At 49.0% G+C, this 26,058-nt stretch overlaps 1 protein-coding gene across 21 annotated transcripts; it reads right to left on the bottom strand.

The window, feature by feature from the left end:
* Window positions 1-3,136: 3,136 nt before the first annotated feature.
* Arfgap1 (ARF GTPase activating protein 1) lies at window positions 3,137-25,026 on the bottom strand. 21 transcript variants are annotated; one of them, XM_076571378.1, is made up of 15 exons: window positions 24,916-25,026; window positions 18,731-19,525; window positions 18,163-18,338; window positions 15,099-15,162; window positions 14,539-14,648; window positions 14,062-14,233; window positions 13,500-13,600; window positions 12,676-12,762; window positions 12,124-12,220; window positions 9,711-9,767; window positions 8,675-8,707; window positions 6,669-6,725; window positions 6,155-6,214; window positions 5,179-5,255; window positions 3,137-4,580 (listed from the first exon to the last, which is right to left on the bottom strand). In XM_076571378.1, exons 4-15 carry the CDS (start codon window positions 15,156-15,158, stop codon window positions 4,244-4,246), a joined length of 1,248 nt encoding a protein of 415 aa, XP_076427493.1. In that variant the 5' UTR covers window positions 15,159-15,162; window positions 18,163-18,338; window positions 18,731-19,525; window positions 24,916-25,026; the 3' UTR covers window positions 3,137-4,243. The 21 variants fall into 21 exon arrangements, with proteins under 21 accessions (XP_076427493.1, XP_076427494.1, XP_076427491.1 ...); XM_076571379.1 differs by lacking the exon at window positions 24,916-25,026 and adding an exon at window positions 19,609-19,677 and having other exon boundaries at window positions 18,731-19,404; XM_076571376.1 differs by lacking the exon at window positions 24,916-25,026 and adding an exon at window positions 7,499-7,528 and having other exon boundaries at window positions 15,099-15,187; window positions 18,731-19,674.
* Window positions 25,027-26,058: the final 1,032 nt, after the last annotated feature.

Raw genomic sequence — 26,058 nt, 5'->3', positions numbered from 1 at the left:
AGGGCCATAGATGAGTCACTAACCTGCTGCTCCAGAGACAGTGTTCCTCACTCCCCAATGCCTTTTGATCCTCCTGGCCCAGCTGTGCCCACTGGAAGACCGGGGCTTATGAAAGGTCCTCTTCCATAACATCACTTGTCCCGCCCTCAAATCCTTTCTCCTCCCCTTTTCTGCTGCTGCCTGGGGCGTGTTTCCAAGAATGAGATGGTGGTCCCAGCACAAAGGACCCCATTGCATGCTACAACGAGAGTCCCATTAGTAGTCGTAGGGACAGCAAAAGCCTGTCCCACAGGCTTCTTGAGAATAAAGGCCAGTGTGTGTGGCCCTGGGTGCCAAGTTGGTAGGTGCTGGGCATTAGGAGTCTCTGCCAGTAAACTTGGAGGAAGGACCACTTAGACTCTACCAACCACTAGGGTTTATGATCTCTATTCCCTTCCTTCCTGTTTGCCCTAGAACCCAACAAGTGTTTACTAGGAGTAGGCCCATGCCTACACTACCTGGGATGCCCTTGCACTCTCTACCTTCCTAAGCCACTCCAGCCTGAATGGGTTAGGCAAGTTCTGCCCTCAGCAAAGCTCTCCTGATCCATCTTGAATCCCCCATGGTCTAACTCCTATAACTCTTAGCAAGCTGGCCCAGCAGACTAGGCCTGGGATAAAGGACCCCTGCTCCCACCTGAAGGCATGGCTTGTGAAGCAGCCACTCTAGAGTTCCCATGAGTCCCGCGCAACTCCAGCTTTGTTTTCAACTACACAATGGCTTCAACCCACCATATCCTAGCCTGATCCAAGTACTGCCTCCCTTACCCCCACCCACCCTAACCCCTACCTTAGCCCAAGAACCCAGCAGGATTGGAGGTTGTAGAACTGTAGCCTTTCCTGTCTTACAGGACCCTGTGGGTCTCCCTATTGAGTTGCCCAGATAAGAACTCATACCCAGGGATATGTTCCTTGAAGCTGGATGACTTACATGCCACTTGATCAGATTCATGTCTGTGGGAATAACAGTTGCCAGGCACCTCCTGCCTAGGTACTCTTCTTTGAGCTCATCACCTCCCCTGCAGGTTAGGTATGGCTGCCAATTGTTTATAGCAGCCCCTCATACAATACCGCCCTGGCCAGAAGACAACCTGAGTTACACATGGCCTAGGGCAAACCTGGCCAATGACCAATATGTAATCCATGCAAGTGGGGCAGTCTTCTTTCTTGATGCCATGCTGAAAGCTCCTAACTCTGGGACATAGCCCTGTTTCTAGGACCCCAAACAACCCCCCACAACCTGAGATCAAGGCTCACAGTCTCTGCAGACTTTCACCGTGGTCAGATGAAGGAATTCATCCTAGTAATCTCTGGGTATATGCATGTATAGCCACAGCTCACAGGCATCTTGAAACACCTACATACATTTACAAACACCTCAGCACTCCTCTGCACTACGGTCCTCAGGTGGCCTACTCTGTATCTTCTACCTCATGCTGCCTGGTGATGCCCTAGAAGTTCTTAAACCAGCCCAATGGTCCTGCTTCCCCTAGCAATGGCATGTGTACACCCCATCCCCATGCTCTGGGATCCATGCCAACTAAACCAGAACAGAGTGCCATAGAGTCTGCTCATCTTTCTTCTGGACCACAGCCTGACAGAAGGGGATACCAAGATGGGCATGACACAAGCAGTGATGACTGTGATGAAGTGGCTAGCAGTCACTCAGAATACTGTCTGAACGGTTTCGCGAAGAACAAGGCTGACCTAAAGTGCCCTCTTGTCTGGCTGGTGTTTTGGGCTGGAAGTCTGGAGCAAAGCTTGACTTGAGAGACAGATGCCCCTGATGGTCCAGCAGGTCAGTTGCCCCTTTCAAACTAAAGCCCACACTTACCACAGCTAGCCAAAGGCCAAGACCAATTTCAGCTAAGCACTAACTCCGCCAAGGATACTTGGTGGGAGACCACGCATCAGTATCAGCATAACTCCCAGCCCTTTAGTGCTACCCATGGACAAGCCCCTCTGTGGGCCATTACTCATACAGGGGGCTCCACACTTACCCACTGGACAGCTCTTAGCCAAGGACAGGAGGATGGAAGGCAGAGGCCAAGCCACCACCTGCCCCAAGAATGTGGAGTCTCTGGTAAGAGCCCACCAACACGGCCCAGAAATGGCTACCCAAGCCACAAAGCTCAGAGCCAGTCCAAGATACCACCAACTTCTCCTCCTCCACCTTCCAAGCTACCTGACCAACCAGAGAGGCAGCTAGGGCTGCTCAGGCCCTTGCCAGGTCACCTAGGCCCAAACTATCTGACATTAAGTCTAACCAGGCCTATCCTGGAACTGTTGCCTCCCTGAAGCCCAGAAGTACATGGCATGTGTTTGTCCACGTATACCAAAGGGAAGGAGTCCTCTAGGGTTTGTGTATGTAGTATATAGTCTGGCAAGTTCCCTACATACAGGCTCCAAAAACCAGCCAAAGGCTCTAATACCTTGACCTAGGCCTTACTCATCCTTTTTTTTTTTTTTTTTTTTTTTTTTTTTTTTTTTTTGAGGGGTTGCAGAAGTGGTCTGGAGGGTTCTGAGTTATGTCAGAACAAGTCTCAAAATTTGCAGTCCCTAAACACAGTACCAGAGGAAACTATAGGTAGCTAGGGCCATTTCCCATTCCTCAAAAGGCCTAGAGCAGGCAGCTTCCCAGACCAGAACCAATGCATTTCATCCCCCTTATACAACCCTATATCCACTGAATCACAGTCTCTGCTCTGGGGATATACCAGCACTGGTGTAGGTCCTTCCTCCATGTTCAGACTTCCTTGGCTTCTGATCGACTTTCTATGTGCTCCCACAAATCCCATCGCTTCTCACCCCAAGTCTCTAACTCTGATCTCATCTACCTGTGGTTGCTCTGTCAGTCATGAGTTCTGGATATCTCCCCTTGCTTTCCTAGCTCAGAGATGTTCTGAGACCTGAATACTTCATTTCTGACCGAGCAGTGTCATATTCACCTGAGGATAAAGCACCTAGGCTCCCCAAACCTAAGGCCTACCAGTTCTGCAGAGAACTATGACTTCCCAAGGCGAGACAAGCACTGGAACCTTAGGGCCCAGACAGCTCAGCTCAAACAGGAAACATGACACACACAAACCACACAGAGCTTAGGTCATGCACTGCTGGTCAAACTGAAGGTCAAGACAGGAGTGGGTTTAAGGAGACAGAGACCCAGCTGGGCTCTCCAGCCACAGCACACAGCAGTCACGGAATCCTGGGAGGAAAAGGCTGTCACTCCAAACACTGATAACACATGGGTCTCAACTGCAGTGTTCCACAAAGTCCACAGGGTGGGAAATGGGGCTGTCTGGAGGGACAGCTGCATGCTGAGGAGACATGACCTAGTGTGCTCTGACCCTGAGCACCCTGAGCAGGCTGGAGAAGGCCTGGGCTGTCGTAGACACAATACATGGCAAAATACCAACAGGTGCTCTGCCTGGATGGTCCCCATCAAGATGCCCCCACCCTGGGCAATGGCAGCTGGCCCTCAGCACGCCCTCCGTGTTCAGGCTCCCCTGGACCAGGTGGGAGTGGCAGATAGGCTGACAATGCTCCCAGCCCCTTTACTCTCCTCTCCTCCTTTCTGAGCCATCCAGGACTGGCCAAGTTCAAGTCAGGTGTCCAGGGAGGGCCAGAGCCCAACTGCCATGTGTGGCCATCTGTGGAGAGTTGTCCCATGAGACTGAGGGCTGGACAGGCTGATGCAGGAAAGGCAGAGGGTCACAAAGTGAGTCTCACAGCACAGCCACAGGCCGTGGACTTAGGTGAGGGTGTCGGTGGCAGTGCGAGCTCCAGTATTGCTTCTGTCATTTCGTTTCCAGCTTTAAGACTCCAGGCATTTTCTTCAAGGAAAAAAAAAAAAGAACTAGAGCAAACCTTTCAAGTTTTAAAAGACATTTCAACAAAAGCAGATGTCTGGCTTGGCTGACATTGCACAGCACTGCAGTTCCAGGCTGTGCCATGGCTGCAGAGATAGTGCCTGGGTCCCAAGAACCCAGAGTTCAGGAAGGCTGCTCAGAGGACCCAAGAGGCAGATGGATGACATGTCCTCTGCGGCCTAAGAGAAAGCCACCCCACACCAGGCAGGCAGCACCGACTCAAGTCCTGCCTGAGCCACTGTCTCCACACTGAGGTCAAATGAAGGAGGAACAAGAAAGGTAAAGTGCAAACATAGCAGTCTCCCAGCAGAGCTGGGCCAAGATGCAGCAAGGCTCCTACCAGTTCTGGTTGTCCCAGCCCTCGTCAGTGGCCGTAGATGGGGCAGCCTTCTTGGTGGCCTTTGCCCTGACCTCCCCACTGGCTCCCTCCCAGCTCTCCCAGCCATCACTATTGCTGTTCTTGTTGTTGGATGCGGAACCCGAGCCCCAAACATCCCAGCTGTCCGAGCTCCTCCTCCCTGTCGAGGCATCTGCGTAGGTCCAGCTGTCACTGCTTGGGGACTTGGCCTTGGGGGGCTCGGCACTCCCGAAGGTCTCCCAGAAGCTCTGGTCTATGGTGCTGTTCTGGGAGTTGTCTCCACTGCTGTTTTGGTAGCTGTGGCCCTCTAAGGGTCTATTACAGAGAGGAACAAAATCTCAATAGTTGTCACAGAAAGATACTTGTGCTGCCTGTATCCCTCAAGCTGCCCAATCTGCTCAGGTCTCAGGGGCTCTCTAGAACAAGATTCACCACTTCATAAGCCCAGCCTACATTTGACCAGGGTGTGGCAAATGCCTACAACAGCTCCATGCTCTTCCTAGTCAGACAGGTTACTGCCCTTCCATGTGCTTCCTAGCCACCCTTGTAGGGTCAGAGTACCCAACTAAGTGAGGGTCCCTTTTCTCTGAGAGTTAATTTGGCCTTGGTAAGGGTCCACCCTGGTGCTGAGAGCATGGAACTTTTAGAAGGGATTGAGTTCCTCCTGCTACCTCGATCCATATTTCCAACCATCACCCAAACCGTAGGGTATTTACTAGGGCCCTGGGAAAGAGCACGCAGCCTCTGTCCATGAGCTCTGGTGAGGGGCTCTGGTGGTAAGGGTGAGAGGGCAGTCACTCTGTCTCTAGTAAAGGACGATGTGGACAACACCGGGCAGAGGGTGCTAGGCAGGCCACCAGCTATCTCTCAGGAGCCCAAAAGACCCAGGGCCTGAGGTGGGGACATGGCCTACCTGTCCGATGTGTCTTCAGCTTTCCCAGAAAAGAAAGTAGTAACATCACGCCATCCCTTGCTGCCAACTCCCTGGACCTACAAGGAGACATGAAAAGAAGCTGGGACCCCACTCTACATAGCACCTCTGGCTCTATAACATGAACAAAAATGGATGTTGCTCTGCTGAGAAGACCTGGACAAAAACCTGGAAGAGTATCCCATATAGATGCATGCACACATATGTGTACAGTAACAGAGCAGCAGTGCTGAAGCAACACTAGTTGTTGGCTGCGTAGTTAGATGCTTACAGCATCTCTCTCTACCTTCTCTGCAGAAGCAGCTCCTATGATGGGTGGGACAATTCGAAATGGATAGTAAAAAGCATGGCCTTACACCAGGAGGTGGTGGTGCCTGCCTTTAATCCCAACACTGAGGAGGCAGAGGCAGACAGATTTCTGTGAGTTTGAGGCCAGCCTGGGCTACAGAGTGAGTTCCAGGAAAGTCAGGACTGTTACATAGAGAAACCTTGTCTTAGAAAACCAAAAAAAAAAAAAATCATCAAACAAACAAAAACCATGGCATTCCCAATGTCACACTCAATACTTTGAAAGTGTTCAAAAGTTTCAAGCCACCACAGGCCTTGTCTTTACCACTATGCAATGAAGGTCTTCAGGAGGTGTCCTCCATTGCCATCACACTGGGAAATCTGATGACCCCACCCTCATTCCACCAAACTCAGAAGAGGTCACAGGACCAGCAACAGCTAACAAGGGCATCGGCACTTACCGAAGACAGGCCCACAGCAGCCAAGACAGAAAAGAAACACAGGTTAGTGGCTGGCAAGTCCCCAGTAACCAAGCTGTTTCCATATTCCTCAAGCCCCCAGAAATCAGAGGGAGTGGCCACTGCCTCAGCTGGCCCAAGGCCCTGTGGGGCTCCAGTGTCTGGAATATGGAGACTGGCTTTGGCTGTGCAAGTCAGCAGGGTCACCCTACCTTGGATGCCAACTGAGAGACCCCACTGGACACATCATCAAAAATCCTTCCCTCCTTCACCTGCACAATTTAAAGGGCATTGTTAGGAGGACTGAAGTTTCAGAGTGCAGAGAGACCTGTCACTTTAACTTCCTCAAGTTCTACCAGGAGCCCATCTGGCTTCAGCTTCGTAAGACCTTATCACTACCAAGAGGACCCTGTGCCTTCCTGGAGAAGTCAACTGCTGTCCAGACTCCTGTTGTGAGGAAGGATGGGGACTACTGACTCCTCTCAGGGCTAAGAACGTTCTGAAGATAAGCACCACTGCCTGTGGCCAGGACACTGGGATAAAAAAGAAGAGCAAATTCAGAGACCCCTTGGGAACTAACTGGAGGGACTAAGGAGCCCAAAGCCACCCTCAGACCAGAGAAAATTATAGGCAAGATTTTGCTGATCTCCAATACACCCATTTCCCCAGTCAATAAAGAGCCTCAGTGGTACACACAAGCACCTTAACCATTGGTGCCACCCATACCTTCTCCTGTGCAGGCTTGAGAACATTCTCATTCAGGCTGTGGCCCAACTCCGAAGCCTGTGAGAAGACATACTATGTGAGCTTTACATGCAGCAACATTAGTTGCTGGACAATAAGCACAGGACAGCACAAGCTTTGCCAACAGAAAGGAAGGCAGTGGGACATGGATACACATGGGGAATCAGGGTCACCAGAATGGAAGAACCAAGATATGAAGGAAGCTCCCACACAATGCTGGAAGCAGCTCTGGCTCTAGTCCACAAGGAGGACAGACATGGACCTGCTCACTGCAGGCACCTCTTCATCCATTTCCTGAAGCGGTCTCTGAACCTTACATGGAAGAAAAGCCTATGTGAGAGGCTCGGTGGAGATGGAGAAAAGGTTGGGGCACAGCAGTAGCAGACAGTGGGTACAGCTTTTCCTGGTGCCACCATGGTTAATGGCCATGAAGCTTTGAGCCACCTTAGGAATATGACTTGTCTAGACCTTAACCTCAAAACAAGACCAGATAAAAGGCTTGAAGGGGGATAATTCATTAACAAAGGAAGGCTCTTTTCCAGTAGGGTGTGATTCCAGGAGTTATCTGGGTTGAGATAATTAATCCATGAAATGAAAACTGAATTAAGCAGCCTTTCTCGCCAGAGCCCACACGGCCCAAACAACCTTGCTAAGGGAACATCTGGGCTGTGGCTCTTGGGGAAGATGAGCTTCCAGCACCAGCAGGTTAGGAAGGTGACACTGGTGACCAAACACAAAGGGAGATACAGCCAGGAGCAAAGCACATGCTTAGCAGACATGGGGCAGCATGCACCAGTACAAACAGGGTTTACCGGCTCTGATTGCTGCTTGTAACCCCAAAACTTGACCCAGTTGGCATGAAGGCAGTTACAGAGAAAGAGCAGGCAGTGGGAGTCGCATTAGCAATGCCCAGAAGTGCCAGAAAACACACCCCTCACCTTAACTTTTTTCTTTTTTTTTTTTTAAAGAAGGGTCTCACAATGCATCCATTTAACAATCCTCAGCTACCTGATTGCTGGCATTACAACTGTGTACCACCATACCCTTTTATTACCTGTATCAGAACCACACCAATCTACTTTGGACCCTGGCATCATTATTTCTTGGCTCCAAAATATCACAGTCTAGACTCCATAATATGCCTGAGGAGCCGGAGTCTACCTTAGAAGCTCTGAAGCAAAGCCAGGAAGGCTTCTCCAAGGTGGATCACTAGGGATGGTGGGCTGGAAAAGGCCCTGAGAGGCAGAAATGCATATGAATAGAATGCTGCGGGCTACAAGGACCTAAAACCCTGCCCGCCTCACCATGGAGGACAGACGACAAGAGCTCTAAGCATGGCAACTATTCTTATACTCAGCTTGGAAGAAAAGCAAACTGCCAAGCTGAGACTGTCACTGCTGACCACACAAACCAAGCTGCCACGTGGGGATGCAGTGACCCCTTTCCAGCTGAACAGCCCAAGGCTGAGAGCCATGGCCTAGACAATTCTTCCCATATAAGGCAGTTATGACACAGTGGCTTCATGTCTATCAGTGGCTGTGGTAGATGAGGAAGCCCTGAACACAGGAAGCCCCCTGCTCGCAGCAGCTGGAGGCAATAAGGATTCACAGTGACACACGAGGACGGAGGAGGAGGAGGAGGAGGAGGAGGAGGAGGAGGAGGAGGAGGAGGAGGAGGACCTTCTTCACTAGGACCTCAGAACCTGAGCATTTAGCCCAGTATGCTTCCAGACACTGCATACAAGACTGAAGAATTTTATTTTATTTTATTTTATTTATTTATTTTTTTTTTTTGGTTTTTTTCGAGACAGGGTTTCTCTGTGTAGCTTTGCGCCTTTCCTGGAGCTCACTTGGTAGCCCAGGCTGGCCTCGAACTCACAAAGATCCGCCTGCCTCTGCCTCCCGAGTGCTGGGATTAAAGGCGTGCGCCACCACGCCCGGCGAGACTGAAGAATTTTAAAACAGAGAATAAAAACTTCCCCTTTTTACCTTCTGACTTGCTTGGGATCCAAATTTTGTAGCCTAAAAAGGAAAAACAAAAGCCAGCATTTTGTAGTCAAATGTCTTGACCCTGATCATAAGGCTTTATCTATATGGAGCTCAAATGGAGTTAGTTCCAGAACTCCCTCCTGGCAAGTACCCAGGCAGTCAGCACCAACCTGGCAACAGTTCTCAGGGACCAGGTTGCCTGGCTTAGCAGATGCTGTAACAGCCCACAAACTGCTGGGATAGGACATGTTTGGGCCGAGCAGCCACCCCTCCCCCTACTTGTTCAACATGTGGGCAGCACAATATCTAACTTATCTGGACATAAAGAACTACTGACACTTGAGAAAAAGTAGGCCTTGTCTACAAATGCCCAAGCTGGAAAATAACTACACCTCCCCTGGCCCCAGCCTTTCTAGAGATGAGGAAACACACCTTCTCAGCAGCCAGCAACTTCTCCATGGCAAATGGGCAGGAAGGCAGATACAATGGCTTCCAGCTTGTTTGGATAGCTATGGGCACTATTGGTCAGGTTCTTGTGGACCAGTGGGCCAATTTACCTCCATCCCTGTTCCTCGTAATACCATGACCACACAGCCCAACCCAGGCTGAAAGCCTGTATCTTCTGGTTTCTTCCTATCAGTGCTTGCCAACTAATTGCCAGAGTCAGAAATGCTCCCTATGCAGCATGGTCTATCCCAACAAGGCCTTTCAAGTTCTCCTCATTGTAAGTAAGAGTGAGGGAGAGAAGCTCGACTATCCCAACTCTACTCTTAAGACCTAAAGGCAAAAATTCAGGCACAGGTACCCATCAGCTATTCACTAGTACTGTGTCTGTCTCCACCCACATGAAGTCAAGTCAACTTCTGCAAGTAGTTTGTCCTGACACACACAAACCACCTTCTGCTACAGTAAGTGTTCCTGGGCCATCTTGCAGTGGACAAGGCCCCATGCTTGTATGTTAGAAGGGGGACCACATGTAGAAGGAGCCCAGAACCCTAGGCCAGTGGTGGACAGCATACACCCCAGAGTTACTTACACCCTCCTTCGCTGCAGAAGCAAACTTGCTCGCCCCAGTGGTAAAACTGCTCCAGCCCTGAGAAGACAACAGAGAAAGGTGGAGCATGGCTTTCCTAGACCTTGCACATGACATACTCTTGACACTTAGCACAGCAAGGCTCCACAGAAGGCACATCAAACACCTTTATAGCTCTGTGACCAGCCAAAGGCAGCCAAGTGCTGCAGTATCCACAGTCCCCTTGCCAGCTGCAGCATACAGAACACTTTTGTGCTGTCCTTCCCAAGAGGAAGGACTCAAACACCAACCACGGCACAGGACGGCTACCAGGCCTCTTGGGCAGATATAAAAGGTGTCAGCAAAGCTGCACTCACTTCTTTCCTTACTCCTTCCTGCCTCCCAGAGGAGCAGACAGTGGTGGGAAAAGGCCTTCCTCTAAATTCAAAGTTATTTCCTCACCAATACCTTCCAAAGTAAATTAAAGCTACTTCAATATAAAAACATCTCACTTAAACCACAACTGGCTTTTGTCCCCATAAGAGTGCAGAGAAACCGATATACTTTAGGAGACATCTATATTCATTGGTGTTCCTTAGAAAAGGTCATCAGCAGAAGACAGGGAATACAGCTTGCAAATAATGAGGGGCTTTAAATAAAGCTCTACAGGGCCTGACATGGTAGTGCACACCTTTACCCCCAGCACCTGGGAGGCAGAGGCAGGTTGATCTCTGAGTTTGAGGCCAGACTGGTCACGAATGAGTTGTCAAAAAAAAAAAAAAAAAAAGAGAGAGAGAGAGAGAGCTCTCAATAGCAATATGCTTTATGATAAAAGCCTGCTTTTCTGTCCTAAAGACACAGTGTGATAGCAGGAAAATGACTGTCACTGCCACAGTCCTACAACAACACTCCCTGGGGGCAAAGAGGCAGTTTAAAGCAAATCTTTGGTTTCTGAGACAGATTCTCACTATGTAGGCCAGGGTGGCTCACTGCAATCTTCCTGCTTCAGCCTCCCTAGGGCTAGGGCTACAGGGGTGCATTACAATTCGACTTCAGTTTTAAAACGATTTTTGAGCCAGGCCTGATGGCTCATGCTTGTAATCCCAATATGCAGGAGGATGGAGCAGGCAAAACATTGCAAATTTGAGACCAGCTTGGTCTACATGAGTTCAAGGAGGCCACACAGAGCTATAGGCAAGATTCTGTCTCAAAAAAAAAAGTAAAAGATTCATACATTCATGATACAAAAGAATGCTGGTCTTTCATCTGTGCCTGTCAGTCTAGACTCCAGTGCACATGGAGAGCAGCAAAGATTTCTGCATTCTGTCCCTTTTCACAGTAAGCATTTATTCCTCTTATGCATTGTGCTTATTCATTTGTATTTTGAAGATCCGGTATCAATATAAAAAGCCTTCCCTCCTCTTTTTTTTTTTTTTGAGACAGGGTTTCTCTGTGTAGTTTTGGTGCCTGTAGACCAGGCTAGCCTCGAACTCACAGAGATCCACCTGCCTCTGCCTCCCGAGTGCTGAGATTAAAGGCCTGTGCCCGGCGCCTTTCCTCTTTCTTATTATTAGTTTGTTGTTGTTGTTTTTGGTTTTCAAGACAGGGTTTCTCTGTGTAGCCCTCGTTGTCCTGGAACTTGACACTGTGCCCTGTGTCCTGGAACACAGGAGGCACTCTAGACCAGGCTAGCTTTGAACTCAAAAGATCTACCTGCCTCTGCCTCCCAAGTGCTGGGATTAAAGGTGTGCCCTACCACATCTGGCCTATTTCTTCCTCTTTTCACTTGCAGCATCCAGGAATGGAACTATCATCTGATATTTAACGCAGCCCCTGCCAGCCCTTCAGGATGCTTGCATTTATGATTACTACAGAACACAGCACTGCAATGAACAAAAGTAGCTTAAAAAAGATTAGTTTCCTTGGAAAAGCAAGCCTAAGACACCACACTCTGAACTTCTGACCTAGAGCTTCCAAGTTGCCTTGAAAGCAGACAAATGGCCCCAAACCCAAGCATCACACTCCAGCAGAATACCAGAACCTTGGGCAGTCTCTGCTCGGGGCATCACTTCCTCACTAACTGTGTGAGGCTAGGTTGGCCTTCCACTGAACTCAGGACATAACCTGGAGATAAGAAGTACACAGGCTCCATAGAAAACTTTTAGTGCTTTGAGGTAATCTACCTTGGTAAATCTGAAATACATGTTTTATGGTCAGAGTAAGTAAGTGGCTGCATACATCTGGGATATGAATAAAAGGCCATTTTTTAAAAGAACCATTCACTGAAGGTAAACAAGAAGGGGCCTTTAATCAGATCAAAGGGTATGTGCCCCAGGAATGAATACCCACTCTGTCCATGAAGGCTCCTCCTTGTCTTGGTACCAGACAACCCCTCTGGCTATGCCTGCCACAGGAGGCACTCTGCAGGTCTGCTTACCGAGTACAGGGATGACATGGCGTTGTTGAGGAAGTCGTCTTCTCTCTTCTGAGGTGGCACTGTGTTCCCAAACCCTACGTAGCGATTCTCCTGTGCCCTGAGAATAAACAGACATCACTAGCCACAGCCATGAACAGGCCAGCAGGAGAGGTGCCTCCTCCCTCTCACAGGACATACTGCATTCTGCACAATGGGAACAGGAACTATACAGATACTTTTTACCACATGACCTGAGGTTCCTCAGCAAGACCCAATCCCAATAAGTGGGGTTACTGGAAAGCATCATTTATAGGCCAGGGAGATTCCAGGAAGAAAATGCATCATCTTTAATATTAGGGTTTCTTCATATTCAAAACTTCCACTCAAACATGGGCCATCTTGGGGCTTACCATAAGTGAACCCTGGATTACACACACTATGGACACATATAGGAGTGGGCCCAGCTTACCCTAAAGGAAAGAGCCCCAACCCAACGGAGTAAACCCCTGCAGAGTGGCCTGTCAAAGATGCCCTCAGCTGCCTGTTTGCTATCCCTGGCTTGAGAGGCCTTACCCCTGATAGGAGCCCAGGTCATCATTCAGCCAGTCTTCAAAAGCCTTGTCCCCAGAGGCAGTCACATTCTGTGGCTGGCCAGAGGGTCTGAAATAGAAAGTTAAAGGCCAGTAAGGCCTTGACAACACCAAATGAAACCACACAGTCTTTGTGACATTTCATATCATATAGGGGGGTTAAGCATCAACCAGCTCTGACCCACAGGCTGCTCAGCCACATCTGAGTACAATGGTTCTCTGCCCCAGTCTAATAGCAGCTGACAGTGAATTCTGCACTTGCCAGGAAGGGCTCAGAGCTGGGAAAGAAGACTGAAGCCATCAGTGGTGCTAGGACCTTCTGATCAAATTCTGCAGGACCTGGGAGTGGAGGATGTGCTGTCATTTAGTACACAAAGTCATCTCCTGTGCCTCGTCCATCTTACACCAGCCTCCAGAGGGGACACTCTTCACAGTGGAACTTGGTGTGCACAACAGGGATCTGTACCATCCTGGGGCCTATTCTATGGTATGACCATATGGTAAAAAAGACACAACCCACATCCCCACAGGTACTGTTCCCAGGGTTGTACGACACACACATAGGGTTGTATGAATCAACCCTCCTGCAGAACAGGTTGAGATGCTACTTCTTATTTGGGGTAAATTTTTATTAGAAGTTTGCACTGTTTCAGAAATGTTAAAAAGCTACTTTTCACTGACTTCTGGGAATAGCTGACAATTGGAGCTCTTTCCACAAGTGGAGGAAATGAGGTTTCTATGGGGATCCTAAGCCACCACTAACGCGAGGGTGAAGCTGAGATCTGACCAGCAGGTCAGAGGAGCTACCGGTGAGTAGTGGACTGCAGCATCTTGGGCTGAGGTGGGGTCCAGTTCTGTGCAGGCGATGACTCCAGAGACCACTCTCTACCTTCTGCCAAAGTAGCCACCTAACAAGATGACACAAGACATAAGGGGATCTACCATCTACTCAAGCATGTCCAACTCTACAAGCCAGTACCACGAAGCCATGAACCAGGGCTCTTATGACGATGAGAGTGTCAGTGACCTACTGGCCACTATGGCTGCAACTTTAAATGCACAAGAACTCATTAATTTGACCCTCAATCTGAGGAAGGCCAAATTCTCAGAGGGTCTGCAAAATGAGCTAGTCTAAGGCACTATGATCACATAGGTTGTTTGTATTACCTGTGGGCAAGAAAAGCCTGCCCTAGGTTTAGTAAAGGCCACTTGTCCTTGTCTGTTCTTGGACAGTACATGGCCTCTACAGATGCTGAAAGTGACAAAAGAAACCTGTCTCCCAAAGCCACTAAAGCCAGATTCTGGCCACTATGAAAATGTGTGCTATGCATTCACCTCTGTGTATGAAGCAAGCTAGATTAGCCCTTACCTTATCCCTAAAGAGTGCTGCGGCTCTGCTGCTGTACTTGTCCTGCAAGGACCAGTTAGGCTCATAGTCCTCTTGTGCCTCCAGGAATTCTCGGAACTTGGCATTCCCACCAGCCTTCATCTTCTCGAGCTCGATGTCCTTCCATTTGTCCATTGTAACAGAGCGTACAAAGCTAGAAACCAAATATCTGATCTGATTACCAAGTATGAGGGGCCCCAAGTAGCCTCCCAACCCAAGATCACATCCTGAGCTAGATACAAGTGCCCCCTTTATTGAGGCAGAAGCCAGAAGAAGCTTCATGGAAGCAAGCTGGACAACGGCTGATAATCTTGGCAGGGGTTAGTGGAGTGAAGACCATCTAACAGGTGGACAACAGCTCCCTAACACCTGTCAGACAGCAGTTTGGGCAGCAGGCCCCACAACACGAAAAGTAGGACAGATGCAGGATGTGCAGGGGCTAACTGGCAGGACACTGACCTGAGGTGCACCCCAAGCCCACGGTGTCTCCCAGAGCATTCCAGGCAGATCCAGATGCCGTAAGTCACGCTGACCCACTGAGGATTGAATGCACCACACTCAAAGCAAACCTGCAAAGGGAGGCCACACGCAACTCACCAGGCAGCTCAGGGTGGGGTTAGGACCCCAAAGACGCCCCAAAAGGATGCAGAAGAGGAGCAGGACACATGTGCAAAGACTGAACTAAAGAGCTAGTACCAATAAGCCGGACAGGGCTGCTCAGGGTGGTCAAAGGATGCGGGTTCAGAGCAAAGCTTCTGCCGAAGCTGCCTAGAAACTAGCATACAGATAAAAACCTCTCATAAGAGAAACGTTCAGAAAGGAGACCGGGCATCCTCAGCATAGCCTGAGCAGCGTGACAGAAGTCCCATTCCCTACAGCCACATGAGTGAGCACCAAGAACAGCCGGCTGCTCCGCTATGACATGATCAGTCTCTCCAAGGAGGGACATAACGATAGCCTCATCTGACACCAAGACATTCACCAGTCTACCCAAGCCCAGCCCAAAGGTTCACACTCACATTGTTCTCATCCTGTGCTCTGACTTCTTTAAGTACTTTTCTGGTTCTTGGGCTGGCCATGGTACTGCAAGGAGGAAAACAAATCCTTACTATAAGAGAAGGAAAATGAATTGGCAGTGCAATAACATTGCATAGTGATGACTTCTTTATAACATCTGCCACAAAACTGCTGATCTGACAGTGGTAGTCCTATACAGTACAGGAGCCACTTACCAAGAAGGCACTTCATATGGGAGGAGGGAATCTCAGGCTGCAACCAGCAGTAAGAAGTCAGGAATGATGTACAAGTTCAGCCACTCTGTGCCACCAGGCAGCATACTGGCTAAAAAGCCCTGTCATTTGGTGATATAACTCATAAGGAGTAACACACGAAGATTAGCAACTAAATCTGCTTCCCCACTAAAAAGGGCAGCTCACTGATGGAAGAGAGTATTTTGTACTTCCTACCTCTCCGCCAGCTCTCCAAGTTGGTGTAGGAAGCCCTCAGGCTGCAACAAGGGCCAAGGAAGTATTCCTGGCAATGGTGTTAGTCTGTAAATAGGTCCTCTATGAGGACATCCTGACAGATAAATGTGAAATAATAGGATACAACAATGACCACAGACCACTGCCTGGTGCCTTTGGTGGGAACAGAAATAAGGCTCAGCTAAAGAGAAAAGCTCACTTCCTTTTTTAATACTCTCTTCCTTCCTTCTCTTCATTTGTACCTGTCCATCCACATGTATGCCTGTGTACACATGTGGAGACCAGAGGAGGACACAGGTTGTCTTCTTCAGATTTCCATCCTATGTCCTTGGGATACTGAACTTGGAGCTCGGCTGAAAACAAGCTCCCACAATCTTCCTATTTCCATCCTCCAATGCTGGGGTTATAGGCATGTGCAGCCCTGCCTGGGTTTTATGTAGGTACTGGAGATTTGAACTCAGATCTTCATGCATACACAGAAAGTGCTCTTACCCCTGAACTGTTTCCCTAGTCACTATTCTTTTCTCATATCCGCCAGTTTCAGCAATGTTTAGCTTTAACTGGTGGTCCATTTAATTCAAGACTCAAAAAATAAAGCAAAAGCAACAGACTGTGCCAACCACAAGGCTGGGTGTAAACTAATCCCATTGTTATTGCACATACCAGCACTGAGGGGACTGGAGGCAGGACCTGGGCCTCTAGCCATCCCCCTTGCCAGCCCACCAGTCAGGTGTGGTCTTTCCAGAACTCATCCATTGCAATGGACCCATGCTGTTTCCTCTAATTCACAGGGCAAACACATATAAAAAACAGGTGAGCACTCTAACAAAAGCTACAGGTTTTCAGTGTTTCACCTCACTACTTACTTGCTGTTAAGACTGAAAATGACCATTTTCTATTCATGTGGTTCACATTTAAAAAAAAAAAAAAAGCCTCTGTCCTAGATCCCATATTTCATTTTGAATTTAAATCTGAAGAAACATGGTGTTCAGTAAAGGGAATCTTGACTCTCAACCCACCAATTCTCCTGCATCTTGAAATTTCTATCTTTTAGCATAACTAGGATCCCCTTTTTTCTGATGTTAGGAAATACCTGTTTTCTGTAACTGTTTGAAACTAAATCCTAGTTCACTCTAGCTTCCTTTTACTGTATTAGCTACATGTTAGAATGGTACCCTAAAACCACGAACACACAAATGCAGACTCCTGCATGTAGGACTCGGGCCCTGGCATGACTCATTCAGACAGAACAGTTAGCACCCCAATCATCTACTCATGCACACCCCCAGACAGTTCAGAGCATTTGGGAAGACAGAGGTAGATCTGAGTTTACAAAGCCCTCTGCATTCTTCTCCAGTAGCTACATGAACAGCCATCACCAAGACCAATGCAGGTTTCTGTACTCAATCTCAATATTCAAAGCACTGTGTCTGCCCTCAGAGGCTCACAACTACACAACAGAGGCAAACAAAGGCAAGAAGTCAGCATCTCATGACACAACTCTGCACTTCTCACTGTGTAAAATAAATAAAGGACAGTCGCAGCCACAGGAGAAAGTAGATGACATGGCTTGGATTTTGTTTGTTTTTGAGACAGGGTCTTTCTACATAGCCTTAGCTGTCCTGGAACTCACTATGCAGACCAGGCTGGCCTCAAACAGAGATCTGCCTGCTTCTGCTTCCCAAGTGCTGGGATTACAGGTGTGCACCATCATCCCTGGCTTGGTTTGGATTGAAGGAACTCTCCTGTGTGGCAAACTCTGGGTATTACTTATCTTAAATATTGTTTAATAACATAAAAACAAGTATCTGTTCACTTTCACCAGCCTAAATATGGCTCAAAAAAGGTTCAAGAATCCTTTTTTTAAAAACATTTCTTTCTTAGGTGTGTGTACAATGTGTCCACAGTACATGCCTAGAAGCCTAGAAGGTGGGAGTCTGCTATTTCCTTCCACCATGTGAGTTCCAGGGGTCAAACTCAGGTACTCAGTCTTGGTGGCAAGTACCCTTACCTGGTAATCCATCTCTCACCCACCCCTAAGAATTCTTAAAGCTGAAATAAAAAACGACAAAATACTCTTCCTTCAAGCACACATAACCAGTAAATACTGAAGCAAATAAGGATATTTTCAGACTTTACTAAGCTACATGTCACACTACAGAACATTTGGTTCTTAAAATGGGACATGATGAACCTTTGAGGTCGAAAGGGACACCTGGGAACATAGTGTGGCCCAAGGTTACACTATGGGTGACAAGGAGAAATACTAATTGTCTTTCTCAGAACTGCTCAAAGCACACAAAGAACCCATGTCTAAGGCATGCTTCTCCGCTCTGAAGAACAGGTGGTTTCAGAACATCACCTTGCCCAGGACTACAGACAGGGCTCCGATGCTGCGAACACAGCACAGCAGAAATAGGAAGCCTGAAACGGAGTGGATTATTTCTGACGTGTGGTGCCAAAGAGGGCAATCATAAGCACATCCTTCTAAACCCAGGTAAAACTGAGAAAAGATTTAGAAGGCTGGTCCTTTGGGGGTTTTATTGTTGGTTTGTTTTGTTGTTGGTTTATTTTTTTCCACTTTCGGCAAAGTACTCACTTTAAAGGCCAAGAAGGAAAATGATCAACAAGCTGAGGCTAGGCTTCCTGGCACCTCTGGACAGAATCTTCTTTCGAAGTGAAGAGTAGCGGCCCTTTCCCGGGTAACTGGGCTGTGCAGAACCGGTCTGCGCCCGAGATCGCCGAGCGACCACGTAGATGCGGGTAACCGCTAGGCTGAAGAGAGGCAGGCTCAGAGGCCGAGGGGTCTGGACCGCCGCGGCGAGGAGGTCCGCTCACGCAATGGGGCGGCCGCTGGGGACCGAGAAGGGCAGCCTCACACAGGGATCCTGGAGTTTGGGGTCCCAGGAACAGGAACGTCACGGGTCGGGGGACTGGAGAGTCCGGGGCCAGGAAGCTAGGGAGTGGGAGGTAAGGGGCGCGGGAGGAACCGGGAGCCGTGGAGTCAGGGATGAAGACTGGGGGCGTCGGACAGTCGGGGTGTTAGGGGACCAGGGCCTAGGGGCGCAGTATCGAGGATTAGAGGACCGGGAACCCGGTAAACTGAGAACCGGAAGGTCATGGAACTGAGGGTCCGCGGGTCTCGGGTGTCCGGGCCGCGAGCTCACCTGCTGCCCTCAGGGGGTCGGGTCCGGCCGAGTTGCCAAGCTGGACTAGGTGCTCAGATTCCCCCACCAGCCGCCAGCAGCTTCCGGCTACGTCGCGCTTCGAAAGGACTCATGGGAGGCCTGTGAGGGGGTACTTCCGCTTCCGTGCGCGAGCCCCGAAGCGGGGCTTTCTTCCGGTCTGTCCAGCCCCTGGGCCTGGCGCCGAGTTTGCTGGGGCGCTCCGGGGTGGGCGGTGCCGCATAGCAAGGCAGAGCGGATGGATCCGGGTAGCGGTCACGGCAGTCGGGCTTCTGGGAAATCCACGATGCCGACCGAGGCTGGACCAGAGCAAAGAACTGCCCGCGGGCACTGTCAACTCGAACCGAGGACTCGTGGTCTAAAAACAGACTTGGGCCGGCTGTTCTGGTCAAATCACTCGGGTTAATTGCTGGTGGTTTTTAGTTTCGTATACACTTTGGGCCTCTCTGTGCCATGTATTCCTCCCTCGTCGACTGCTTGAATTTCTGTTCTTGTTTTGTTTTTCGAGATGGGGTTTCTTTATAACCTTGGCTGTCAGCCTGGCCTCGAACTCAGATCTGACTGGCTTTGCCTCCCGAGTGCTGGGACTTAAAGGCATGCGCCACCACCTCCCGCGTTGTTCGACTTTCAGATTGACCAAACCAAACCAGACTTACCTGCAACGAAACGTACAGTGAGGCATTTTGCCAAATACTTACGGTTGGTACCCGTACCACCGTCAGGGGTAATGCGTCCCTTCTTCCATCCACTGTTGGGGTTTCTGTCACAGGTTCAGAACTTTGTATAAATAGAATAACGAAAAATGTAGTGTTAGATGACTTATCCAGAGCCCGATTTTGTGGCTTGAGACAGGCTCTCACACTGTAGCCCAGTTTAGCTTGAGACTCGAAGACCTTCCATGGCAGTATTTTCTTCCATCGACTCTCAGGAGACTGGGAAGAGGAGCTGTTTCTCATGAAACCCGAAATGGGCTGACCTGCCCCCTGGAGGCCAGTCAGGGCTACATGCTTCCTGAGTTCTGTGACAGACAAAAGTGTAGGGTGCAGACCTGGGCTGCTCCCACCCACGGCCTTCAGGTCAGGCTGGCTGAAATGCTGCTTGGCAGGTGGGAACCTTGGCCAGTGTAGGTTGTGGTTCTCAAGCTATCCCCATCCTGACCAAGTCATCTCTTCCTGTTTGTGTTTGCTAGTTTTGTGTCAGCTTGATATAAACCAGTTATTGGAGAGGAGGGAGCCTCCAGAACAGCGGTTCTCAACATTCCTAATGCTGCGAACTTTTAGTATAGCTTCTCATGTTGTGGTAACTCCCAACCACAAAATTATTTTGTTGCTATTTCATAACTGTAATTTGGCTACTGTTATGAATTGTAATGTAAATATCTGATATTCAACCCCCAAACAAAGGGGTCACAAACTGCAGGTTGAGAACTGATGCTCTAGAAAATCAGGCTGTAATCAGGCAAGCCTGTAGAGCATTTTCTTAATTAGTGATTGATGTGGAAGGCCCAGCCCATTATGAGTGGTACCACCCTGGGCTGGTGGTCCCGGGTGCTATAAGAGGCAGGCTGAGCAAACTATAAAGAGCAAGCCAGTAAACAGCTTTCCTTCATGGCCTCTGCATCAGCTCCTGCCTCCACATCCCTGCCCTGTTTGAGCTCTTCTCCTGATTTTCTTCAATGATGATCAGTGATGTGGAAGCTAAGCCAAATAACCCTTTCCTCCCCGAGTTGTTTTTGGTCACTTTTGTCACAGAAATAGTGGCTAACCCTAAATAAAACACTGCTCCAGGAAGCACTAGTGCTAGTATTAAACAGCTCAAATGTGAGAGCCCTCGGGTGTTAATGTCACTCTGAAACATTCTCCATAGTGGGCTCATTCTCATCTCTGAACTGGGATGTTTCCCACCAGCATACAGTAAGCATGTAGCCCTGACTGGCCTCCAGGGGGCAGGTCAGCCCATTTGGGGTTTCATCAGAAACAGCTCCTCTTTCCAGTCTCCTGAAAGTCTATGGAAGAAAACACTGCCATGGAAGGTCTAGATAGTTCTGGCCAGCCACCAGGATTGGGAGGCAAAGAGTGGATGCAAGGAGGACTGGGCGGGTGCAAGTGGCTTAGGCCCCAGACATGGAAGGCTCTTGCCTTGTGTAACAACTGGAGTAAACTGACAAAGAAGATCCTGGTGACAAGAGGCCATAGTAAGGAGCCTGCTTGGCCTGAGCTGGGGCCCTTCCAGCCAGAGGGCAGAGCTCAGCCCTGCCATGTCAGGCCTACTGAGGAATTCAGAGTTCACAAAAGCAAAATAGTGGGCAATCCTGAGTCCTCATTTCTGGACCTGTTATTTATCTCCAATTGCAAGTGTACCATACAGATAACACCCTGAAATAGACAGCAGAGTAAGCACAAGGCCTCTGCAGGTTACTGCCAGCCCCTGTGCAGAATTGGAAACCCAGTGTCTATACCTACATCCTCTGTAATGTACTCACCATGGGCCTTCTGGGTGCCCATAGCATATAGCACCTTTCTCCAGAGAGCTGGCCTCTGGTCTCTAGAGAACATATGCCAGTCCTTAGCCAGCACCCAAGAGGTGAGAACACAAGTGCCCGCCCCCTCCTCCCCTGGTGAGCAGGGTTGGGTCAATTGAGGCTTATCTCCATCTGAGGACATAACCTGCTGCGTCATACCCTCCTTTCTCCTGGGAGCCTCCTACACCCTCTTGAAGTTCAGATTGTTCCCAGTGCCTAGTGTAGTAGTTACAGCCTCCCTCTGCTGGTGTCATCAAGCTCCTGTCTTTGCTGTGTGCTAGGCAGAGCTGTACCACCTCCCAGTGAAGATTTTACTTTTTTTTTAAGTGAGGCTGAAGCTAGGCAGCAGGCATTAGCAGTTGTATACCCAGTGAAACCTCTGCTTTCCTGGTGTGTGTGTGTGTGTGTGTGTGTGTGTGTGTGTGTGTGTGTGTGTGTGTTTCTGTTGATAGCCTACCTCCTCCAGATCCTTCCTGAATCAGGAGAGAAGAATGTGAGATGGCTCAGGTCCACCCAGATAAGGCTGTTGCAGTGTGAAGCAGCCATGATGGAGAGGGCCTGGGGTTGGGACAGAGGGAACTGGAGGACGGTCAGAGCAGGCGACACTGCAAGGTCAAGAAGCCATGAGAGCTTCGGAAGTGCAACTGTCCTTAGCAGTCTTGGGCCATCTTCCATCCTAACCCTCCAAGGAACCTGCAGCTGTGTTGAATCACATTTGGTCACAGTATCTAAGAATATGCCAGGACTGGCAGCTCCTCAGATTAGAGGCTTGATGGTTCAGATCTCAGGACTGTAAGGGTCAGGACCTAAATACTCCCTGTGCCTTAGCCCCTCCCATTCCTATCTTAGATGAGATTCTTCATCTAGTTGCTAGAAACAGAAACCCAATCTTAAATTGTGGACACAACAAATGCACTAATTCAGATGAAAGCTGGCCATGGAGAGCAGACAGTCCACAACCTCAGTGCAGAGCTCCTCTGTGCTCCTTTCCTGCACGCTTTCCCTGCATGGTGGGGGTGCTTTTAACTTTGTGTCACCAGATCCAGTAAGTCTACAGCCTTCCTGAGGAAAACATTGATGACAGACTGGTGGGACTTTGTTGGTCTTTTCTGTTCTCTACATGTGTCTTAGATTGGGCTATTCTCCTTCGGATCCAACCATGAGAGAGCATGTGCTAGACTTGAGCAGGTAGAGGTTTGTAGATCTAGATATTGGTAACAGCATATACACATACATCAACTGTCCTGTATGTGTACAGGAGTCTCAGTGTGAGAGCCTCTGAACACCCTTGTCCCAGAGACTACTGCCTGGGAAGAGGAATGGCCGAGGTGTGGTAGCTGCACCTTGCCCTGTCCAGGAGCTGAGAGAGAAACAGGATACTGACTCTTGGCTGAAGTCATGAGAAGCTTGCTGGAGGCCAGAAGGCCCAGGAAGACTAGTTGATAGGAGAGTTGGAGCCATGACTTCAGACTTGGTTATATCCAGACCTAGGTACCCAATACCAAACCCATGAGCCTGGAGTTGGCTTACAGAGAAAATACAGCACTAGTGCCAGATCTGTGAAGAAATAGAGGCCCCACAGGATGAGACCCTAGAAGAGACCCTAGGGACTGTGGAGTTAGTAGGTAGAGGAATTGGTGCCCACAAGGAAGCTGAGAAAGGAGCCAGTGTGGCCAGAGGGGACTTGGGATAGTCAACAAAGGACTCAAACCTACCCCAAGACCAACAGGACCATGGGTAGAGATCGGGCTATAAGAGGTCCACACAGGCCATCTAACCAAGGCTGGCACCCACCGTGGTGTTGATCAGATGAAGGCCTGTAAGCTGACAGGCCCAGACAAGTGAGATCTGTCCCTAAGATAAGGTATGGGCTGTGCACCTCTCTTCTGGGTATGTGCTAGAGTGGCCTTGGCACCTCCTGGCTACTCTCTGTCCTAGTCCGGACTCCCAGGGGCCTTGGGATGTTCTCTTTAGCACAAAAGTGCAGTCTGTGTCCAGCTCTGAAGTTGAAGAGGCCTGGTGTCAAATCTTGCCTCTGTCATTTGCAGGCTCCAGGCAAGTCACTTAGGATGAAGCTCCGGTGGAAGAAGATACAACACTAATCCACAAGGACTTTGCCAAGCGGTGGTGGTGCACACCTTTAATCCCAGCACTCAGGAGGCAGAGCCAGGCGGATCTCTGTGAGTTTGAGGCCAGCCTGGTCTACAGAGTGAGTTCCAGGAAAGGTGCAAAGCTACACAGAGAAACCCTGTCTCAAAAAACCAAAAAAAAAAAAAAAAAAAAGAAGAAGAAAGAAAAGAAAAGAAAGAAAGAAATTTAAAAAGCTGTCAGGCTGGCAGGGACTGTGGGGACCACTACTATTGTTGCTGCTGGAGTGGGGTCTTCCCAAGTGGGGTGCCCTGCAGAAGGAAACAAAGCAGAGGGCCTGGGAAGAGTGTCCTGTGTTTTGTCCAGCGAAATTAATGCATGGCCCACAGTGAAAAATGTCCATGATGTGATTCTGAAGCTGAGTTTGCTGGCTAGAAGGATCATTTCTATATCCTCCTGGGTACTCCCTGCTATGATTTAATGATGAAGTCCCTCTAGAATTCATGCCAAGCCTGAAACCTCAGTGTAAGAACTTTTTTTGTTTTGGGGGAGTTTGTTTTTTTTTTGTTTTTGTTTTTGTTTTTGTTTTTGTTTTTTTCAAGACAGGGTTTCTCTGTGTAGTTTTGGTGCCTGTCCTGGATCTCCCTCTGTAGCCCAGGCTAGCCTTGAACTCACAGAGATCCACCTGGCTCTGCCTCCCAAGTACTGGGATTAAAGGTGTGCACCACCACTGCCTAACTCAATGTAAGAGCTTTTAAGGTGTGGTCACAGAAGGCTGGATTAGAAGGCTCTGGCCTGAGAAATGGCATAGCATTCTGTAAAAAGGCTCTTGTCCTGCTGGCTGCTGGGAAGCACAGTGGCCACACCAAACACAAAATCTAATGAAGCTAGATCTTGAACTTCCCGCTTCCTGAACTGTAAATAACAAGCTTCCGTTCTTTAAAAACTACTCTAGCTCGGGTCTTTTATCTCAAACGTTGGTTTCTTGTCAACATTTAGGGATCATGTTATGGGCTCCATCGTGAGAGACAGCTCAACAGGAAGAAACAGAAGTGGGGGCAGAGGAAATCTGTATAGGATGCACTGAAGGGGAGCAGCTGCTAGCCTCAGGAGAGGGCAGAGGGATCCAATGGGGCCTGCAGCTGGCTTTTGATCCCTTTGAGTTTGTTTAATAAAGCTAATGTTTGAAAGCTTGTGAGAAAAATATCAGCCTCGCCTGCCTCTGCTTTGCTCTGCTCTTTGATCTATGAGTTTCTAATACTAAAGATGAGATCCCAAGACATCCTGGTCAGATCCCTGGCCTTGGGCTCCTATGGAGAAGTTCTCAGAAACCCAGGTACGTGGCCACAGGGAAAGGTCTTCTCCCTCATGCTGTTAGACTCCAAGCATGGGCCCTTCTGCTGCAGGGAGTCCTAGTTTCCCAGAAATTAGTTGACTTTTACAAAGGATAAGTGGGCGCACATCTATTAACCCCAGATAAAGTACCAACTACAGACCAAAGAAACTATTCCATCTAGGTCTAGCTTAATTAACAAGTGAGCTTATAGGGTTTACTTACAGAAGCGTAAATGATGGGCTGCTTACAGGACCAGGGTGATTCAAACACAGCTGCATTCACAGGAAAGTCCTCCTCAACATGACTACTCATGCGTGAGCGCTGCACCCAGAGAGTTCACTGCACAGCTTGCAGACAGCTTCCTGGGAGAATCTCCTCAACTCAGCAACTGTTGCTTATGTAACCTTGGGGAGTGCCTTGTGGATCTGAAAACATTCTGAGCTTCCTGAGCCTGAAAAGTGGCATGTGCTTCCTCTTCACTCCAGGAGAGAACGTTTCAATTTAGAGGAAAAGGGTCCCAGGCTTAAGGCTTCCTCTGTAGCTGATCATGCTGTCTGACAGCCTAGTGAACTATTAGAAGTGACTGGCCTCATCTGGCTTACCTTGCTCTGGTCTGGTGTCCATAGTCACTCATGGCATCACTATCACTGACTGCCCTGGGCTCCATTCTACACTGCATTGTCAGTGGTCTCAGTACTTGTACTTAAATTTCTCTCCGCCCTGGGACCCAGGGAGGCCCAGGCCCATTGCTCACCACTCAGCAACATGTACGGTTCTGTGAGAGCAAATGTGCACTGCGAGATTCAGCCTACACTTTCTCCTCCTCTCAGCTGTGTGATCGCCCTCACACAGCTTCCTCATCTGAAACGAGGATCAGACTACCTGCTCCAAGAATCAAGCAAACCAGATGAGAAGACAACCCTCTGTCCCTGCAAGGCCAGCCTACCTTACCCAAGCTGTATTAGTAAAATTCTCTAGACTCTAGAGTAGTGGTTCTCAATCTTCCTGATGTTGTGACCCTTTAATACCCTATAATACAGTTCCTTATTGTGACCCCCCCAACCATAAAGTTATTTCATTGCTACTTCATAACTGTAATTTTGCTACTGTTATGACTAGTAATGTAAATATCTGATATGCAGGATATCTGATATATGACCCCAAGAGGAGTCACAATAAGTTGAGAACCAGTGCTCTAGAGTGTATGTGTACATATATATTCTGTCAGTTATGTTTCTATTATGTAATATATGTATATGATTTCTTAAAGTGGCTCACAGGATGTGGTCCTGCTAGTCCAACAATGGCTGCCTTAACAATGGAAAGTCCAAGAATCTAGTAGTTTGTTCAGTCCATGAGGCTGTC

This window comes from Peromyscus maniculatus, chromosome 4 (assembly GCF_049852395.1).
Source record: "Peromyscus maniculatus bairdii isolate BWxNUB_F1_BW_parent chromosome 4, HU_Pman_BW_mat_3.1, whole genome shotgun sequence".
Taxonomy (NCBI): Eukaryota; Metazoa; Chordata; class Mammalia; order Rodentia; family Cricetidae; genus Peromyscus; species Peromyscus maniculatus.
This window is presented reverse-complemented; position numbering and strand designations above follow the sequence as displayed.

Bases quoted from the DNA above. Each gene is read 5' to 3' on its own strand.
- Arfgap1 (XM_076571376.1), bottom strand. From the start codon at position 15,158: ATGGCCAGCCCAAGAACCAGAAAAGTACTTAAAGAAGTCAGAGCACAG. The intron at 12,221-12,675 runs GTAAGGCCTCTC...GTTTATTCTCAG, and splicing joins GACCTGGGCTCCTATCAGGG to GGCACAGGAGAATCGCTACG. The intron at 6,726-7,498 runs GTAAACCCTGTT...GTCTTCTCACAG, and splicing joins ACAAGCAGCAATCAGAGCCG to GCTTCGGAGTTGGGCCACAG.